Below are 6654 nucleotides of genomic sequence, written 5' to 3' on the forward strand. Positions count from 1 at the left end.
ATGATTGTAAAAAAGTATTTTTATTGTACTTTTGTTTGAAAAGAAGAAATGTGATTGGCTTGTTATTGATGACGTGGTGTAAGTGTGACAATGTAGAATTCCTCCTACTATGGGGCAAAAATTTAAAAGTCTTTGTGCCAACAATTTTTTCAACCCCTTTCGTGTGAGAATCGGATCTATATTGCTTGCTTAGATACAGCTTGTGGGTTGTAAATACTAATAAATAATTCTAAAAAATCGGCCAGAAGGAACTGATGCATTCGTTACACTTCATGTGTATGAACAAACAATGCTTATGAATCCGACTGTGACCTTGCCCAGCATGACCTCCATCACGAGGCAAAGCGTTGGATCTATTTCAGCTAACACTGAATTAGCAGAACTCTCCTCCAATTTATCCCGAATGGAATAATAAATGGAGGCGAAGAATTTAAAAAATATTAACTCTTCATGACTCAATCCCGATCTGCTAAGAAAATAAAGAAGAAGGCAAAAGATCCCTTCTAAAAATTCACTCTCGTTACAATCCACACCGAACGAAATAGTCAAGCGAGCACAAAAATTAGAAAAAATTTTAATAAATTTTGAATTCACCCCTACCACCGACAAAAAATAAAAAAAATACTAATAATAAAAATAAAATAGGAAACACATTCCGTTTATAATTTTCGTCGGATCCGCCGCGTTTGCATTCCTAAAGCAGTGGCGACCAATAAGGGACGAGTCACGGTCGCATAAGAGATGGATTGATGGATGAGTTATGCTACTACATGGACCAACGCTGCTTTACTTGAAACTCACGCACTGAGCTTTTTTACTTTACTTTTTTTACTTTACTTTTTTTTCTTTTCTTGTTTTTTTTTGTTGTTGTTGTGAGGCCGCTACATACTCCACGTGGATGTGGAGTCCACATACCACTAGTGATCATTTTACACTAGATTTTCTATACACCAGGTGCACAAAAATTTCATTGTATTTGTTTTTCTAATCACTCAATAATCCAATTTCCATGCCATCAATAATAGCATACGAGTCGTATATGCTACTAACTTTCAGATCCTTATATCTAATATTATTTCGCCCACCGACCACTAAACCTTAGATATCCAAGAATTAAAAAGCTGATACCAAGCACTATTCATTTGCCATTAAAAGCACTCTGATTAGACATCTAAAAGTTCAGCTTATTTCGATCAGATGATGCCGATGATTTTTATTTATAATAATGATTCTAGATATCAGACAGCTGGTATGCTCACTTATGAAAAATATTTTTTATATGCGAATTTCGTATAAACGAGATGAATAATAATACCTAATTAAAATGGTTATTTGTTACAGAAAGACTTTTAATCTTTAGAAAAATGGTCAGATCATTAGGTGTACAAAAAATTTTTGTACACTTGGTGCATGCGACTTTTTGTGTGTGTGTGTCGGTGTTTATATAATGGAGGGTTTTGATGGTAATAAGTTGGTTAGGTAAGTAGATAACGGCGGTCGTGTCGAGCTCTCATGGGGTCCCGGGTTGGCTCCAGTAGTGAGCGGACGCGTTTCAAAAATCGAACCGGGATGAGTCGCCGAGTCCGACTCGGGTTCTGACCCGATTCGCTTGTTTCGTGACTCGGTGGGATTGGGTCTTAATTAACTCGACGTTTAATGCGTTGTGTACGATTATAATATAGTTGCTTTGATTCGATGAGATTTTGGAGACATTTGGAGATATTACTTGATCATGCAATATATCGTACAATATTTAATGGCTAAATAAACTGTGCCTTTTAGTCCTAACACTATGAGCCGAATAACACTTTAGTATTATTTTAATTTGTTATAATTTTTGGCTTAAATTTTTAAAATTATCATAATTAAGTTTTAGAAAATGAATAATTATATTATTAACGTGATAGTGATATATAATTATTAATAATAATATTGTCGCACCACTTCCGTGTTAGTAATTATAGTCGATTTAGTTCTTTGTCATGAGGTGTAGTTTGGTTGGGAGAAAAATATTTTAGGAAATAGCTTTCTAACTAGAAAGTACTTTTTCATTTGTTTGGTTCCCACAAAATATATAGTTTTCTTAAAAAGGTTTTTTTTAATATATTTAATATAAAAACAGTGTTTTTGTTTTTGGGTTTTTTATCTGAAAAATAAAAACTAAAGAAAGGTGTTTTTTCTGAAATTTTCTTTTCAAAAAATAATTCTTCATGATTTTCGGAATGTACGATTTGAGTGCTTTTATTTTTAAAAAAAATGCAATTCGAATAAATTTTCTGTTAGAAATCCTAAAAAAGCACAAACTATAATTGAGAAATTTTTGTTTAACCAAAATATCGTTTTGGTTATTGCCAAAGTAAAAAATTCAAAACCTTTTGTTCATCAAAGTAATCTAACTTCAGAACCAAACGCGCACGTAAACCCAGATTGAATGGCAAATAAATTTAAATCTATCTTGATTCATGGAACGTACGAAAAGATTAAATGAGAAAAAAGGCTTTCTACAAACTCATAATCTTTTTTTTTTTTCTATGTCATATTGCATTTACTGAGATTTAGTTGCAGCAGCACAATGGCATTTAATGGTGCATTTTGAAAGCAGCATGATAGCATGTAATATATACTCAACCAATTTTTCAACATTGATGGAGGAGAAGTTTTCGTGGAATGGTGCACGCGCTAAGGCCGTCCGAATGGCGCGTGATAACGGCGGCAGGCCGTGCTCCGCCGACTGATGTAATTACAAAATGAAAGCATCCACATTCAAGGCTCTCACATCAGCATGGGAAAGCATCCCCATTCAACCACCAAAAGAGAGATCTCATATTCAGGTTCACTGCTTCACAGTAACAAAGCATGTGGAAATAATGCTAGTCCCCACAAGGAGAGTGTCATCTCACAACAAAGTAGTGTTATCGCGCAACAAAGACACTGGGCGCAGGCGCCGACAAAGACCGACAACATGAACATAAACACAGCCCACAAACAATCACTTTATGACAAAGCGTTAGTAGATGTTCACGCATGCTTCGCCCTAAGACATATATCTAGTCAAGTTTTACATCCATACTCAAGGAGGGTATTCACTAACAATCCAACACAACAAAACAGAGGTTTATAGAGTATTTGGTATACAGCATGAATTTGTAGCACGAGAGGGGGTCTTATTCGCCCACTAAAGCAGCGGTGGATACTGCTTGGCCTGCTGTCGAACTCGTTTCTTGTACTCCACTGGATCCTGCGGATAGACAAGTTCATTGTGAAATTTCAATTGCCATGAGGATCGAACACGTAATAATCTTAGAATAAATAAAAAAGACTACTAACCTGAATGAAAAGATGATAGCCATCAGTCTGAGCAGGATCGGCAGGATTAGGTTGATCAAGCAAGTCCTGAATTCCCACAAGAATCTGCTTCACGGTAATGGCTGGTCTCCACCCCTGAAAATTTAAAAATTACAAATAGGGGGAAAAAACAATCATCGTCTGCAGTCAAGGAATTATTGTGAAGCCAGTGCGATATTGCAATTTAGCGGACTTACACTATCCTCGTTAAGAATTGAAAGGCACACTGTTCCAGAAGGGTAGACATTTGGATGGAAGAAACCTTGAGGGAACTTGCACTTGGGAGGCTTGCTAGGATAGTCCTCGCTGAAGTGAATAGTAAGAGGGAAAAAACCACCTTCCCAGTCGGTCTGCAGTATGAAATCATATTTCACATCATAGTTATTGACAGGACTTTGTACATTATAAACAAAAGTACAGATTCATCAGAAAAATATTGTTTGGTAGCAAAGGCAGAGGAAATGGCACATGTACAAGTAGTTAATATGCATTATTGCTTCACTAATGCCCCTGAAAAGAATCAAATGCATCTTGCGACATAGTGTAAAATATTCAAGATAGCCTTCTCTTAACTATCAATATCCAACAAATCATCCTAAAAGTTACCAGAAACTTAAATTGTGGAAAAGATTCATGAAGCTTAATATGTATCTGGAAACATTGAGTGCGACTTCTCCGCACAGATTAGCACTCTGAAAGAGAGAGAGAAGTTCTACTAAACCTGCCCACATCTGAATACATTTATTTTTGAGCACATGATTGCTATGCAAAGTTGAAAAAGAATAATAATATCATTATAGAATAAACAATTGTTTTGGGTACATCTTTCTGTCCACTTAAATAACAAGTACATTTGTAACAAGTAATAAGTGCTTGTTTGGCTGCTTCTTGAACAGTTTCACAACTCAAGAAGTGAAAGTTAGATTTTGGCAAGAAAATCTAAAGCTTTTGCAGCGGCAAGAAGCCAAAATGAGGTTACAGGTGCCAGAGGAAGCAGCTCCAGTTTTAGACTTCGGCTTCCGGCTGCACCTGGAACTTTTATGAACTAGTAAGCGCTACTTTGAACAACTCTACTTAAGTGACATGTTCCTATAAGCTCCTGGCAGGCCAAACAAGTCTTAAGGATAATCTATATCTTGAATATTTGCGATGATCAAATGATTTGACTGGAACAACAATCCGGGATCTCAATGATATTTTCTTCTGTTGGTTTTCCATAGATAAAGGCAAGTTCATCTAGCAGTTAATAGTTGAGGGCTTCTCACCCTTTAATTTTTGCTATGCATGCAACTAAGACCAAAGATGTGCTCACCAAGAGAACAAAACAATACCAAAAAGGGATACATGTTTAAAGAACCTTTTTTTTTCATTTTCAAATAATGACCCGTTTATGTTTGTGGTGGACTCCGCACAGAGTCCTCCTTTTCCAATCATTCTTCCTCTTTCCTATTGTCTTCTAATTGCTTTTATTAATCAATTATCCATCAACACACTACCTAGATACCACTAGTTGATTTGTTAAAACAGCTATAAAGATGTCAATTCTCAGTACCTATTCTTTAGCTATGGCAAATTGACTATGACATATGCAACAAACACAACCGATGGCAAATATGGTCTACAACAGCTCATCAAAATCTTGATACGAAAAGGGGTCTGAAATATGCCGATCACTACATTAAACTGGAAATGAGCTGCCACATGCTATGATCATGCAGTCCAACTATAAGCTCAGCATCTAATCCGTGCTGGTGCTTATTGCAGTGACCAATCCCATACATTTGGAAAGAACGCGGCACACACCCATGCTGCCGAGATGTTTTTGTGCCGGCACAGCAGCTACCAAAGAACGTATCTCTTCCTTTACAATCTACCAATGGATGTAGGAGTCATTCATTCGAGCGGTCTCAGTTTCAAGTCTCAAGAATTCGATAATAATAAACACAATGTTAAATCTGCAGCATGCACACGGGCATACCTTGAAAACGAAAACAAAAGCACTAAATGAGCAAATACCCCTACTTTTTTCTAATGTTCTTCCTAAATTTCCATGGAGAAGAAACCATACTTGGCTTTTCTCTTGCCTGCATAACTAGAATATGCTTAATCAATTGAAAATTCTCAAAGCTTACAAGCACAAGTTTTACGTTGAATCGCATTCTCAGAAGCGTTTCATTAGATTACCAATGCTATCTCCTCAGTAAGACATGTGGAAAAAGGTAAAATAAAAAAAAGGCTCCATAAACAAGCCGAAAGAGAAAAAATATACTTTTTATAGTGGCTGGGGATGGAATAGGATTCCCCAATAACGCAATTTGGTGGCGTCCAACTCTACCAACATCAAAATCTACAGCAATCTAGCAATTTCGGGTGTCAAATTCCAACAAAATCACACAAAAATTAGCTCAAATTCTCGCTCCGATCGAAGATTTTCCAAGCGCCAACACCAAATCGGCGAATCCCACAAACAGTTGAAACAAAGTATTAAGAAGGAAAACAAAAAAGAAGACAAGGAGAGGACTCACCCCTTGCTTACCGGGGATGGTGCAGTGCCACACCATGAGGTTCACCGACCCATCGGGCAGCGTCTCGGGCTTCGCCACGAAACCCTAAAAGGAGAAGAAGCATTCGAAAAACCCTAAACACGGATTCGAAGTTAGAGAGAAATGGGAGAGGAGGAGGAGGAGGAGGAGGAGGAGGAGAGAGGTTGCGCACGTGTGGGTGGTTCTTGCGCCACGCTTTGCGCTCCTCGGCGAGGCGCCCACGCGCGATCCCCCCCGACATGGCCGATGCGTCGCTTGCTCCTCTTCGCCCTCTCCGATTTTGGGGGAAGTGTCGTCGCTCGATTTTGCTGCTCCAATGGCGAAGGGTTAGGGATAGAGATATAGAGAGAGAGAGAGAGAGAAAAAGAGGAGGAGACTTTGTTGAAAGTGTCGGCGAATTAATGCCCGATGGAAATATCTTAGCGAACTCAGTCCACCACGTATTCCATAAACCGACCCATAAAAAATTCGAAACGTCTAAACAGTCGCTTTTGTTTGGGTCGTTTGACGTGGTTCGCTGCACCGGGTTCAGTAACTTTCACCCCGGCGGGGAATAAAGAGATGGGATTTTTCTTTTTTGAGGAAAAAGAAAATGTGGTCAAAGGAGAGGTTTGAATTTTTCTTTCTTGATTTAATTTTGTTTTAATTAATTTTTTTAAGATACAAGGTTAAAAATTGGACAAGTTTCCATACTTTATTAACCACCAGGGAGTAAATTATAAATTATAAATTGTTAATATATATATATATATATATATATATGACT

General features: G+C 37.5%; 1 protein-coding gene across 1 annotated transcript; it reads right to left on the reverse strand.

The window, feature by feature from the left end:
- Positions 2800 to 6248, reverse strand: LOC109714353 (SUMO-conjugating enzyme SCE1). Its single transcript, XM_020238947.1, has 5 exons — positions 6061 to 6248; positions 5871 to 5954; positions 3543 to 3695; positions 3328 to 3441; positions 2800 to 3238 (listed from the first exon to the last, which is right to left on the reverse strand). Exons 1-5 carry the CDS (start codon positions 6127 to 6129, stop codon positions 3176 to 3178), a joined length of 483 nt encoding a protein of 160 aa, XP_020094536.1. The 5' UTR covers positions 6130 to 6248; the 3' UTR covers positions 2800 to 3175.

The sequence above is a fragment of the Ananas comosus genome, linkage group 8 (genome assembly GCF_001540865.1).
Source record: "Ananas comosus cultivar F153 linkage group 8, ASM154086v1, whole genome shotgun sequence".
Classification (NCBI taxonomy): domain Eukaryota; kingdom Viridiplantae; phylum Streptophyta; class Magnoliopsida; order Poales; family Bromeliaceae; genus Ananas; species Ananas comosus.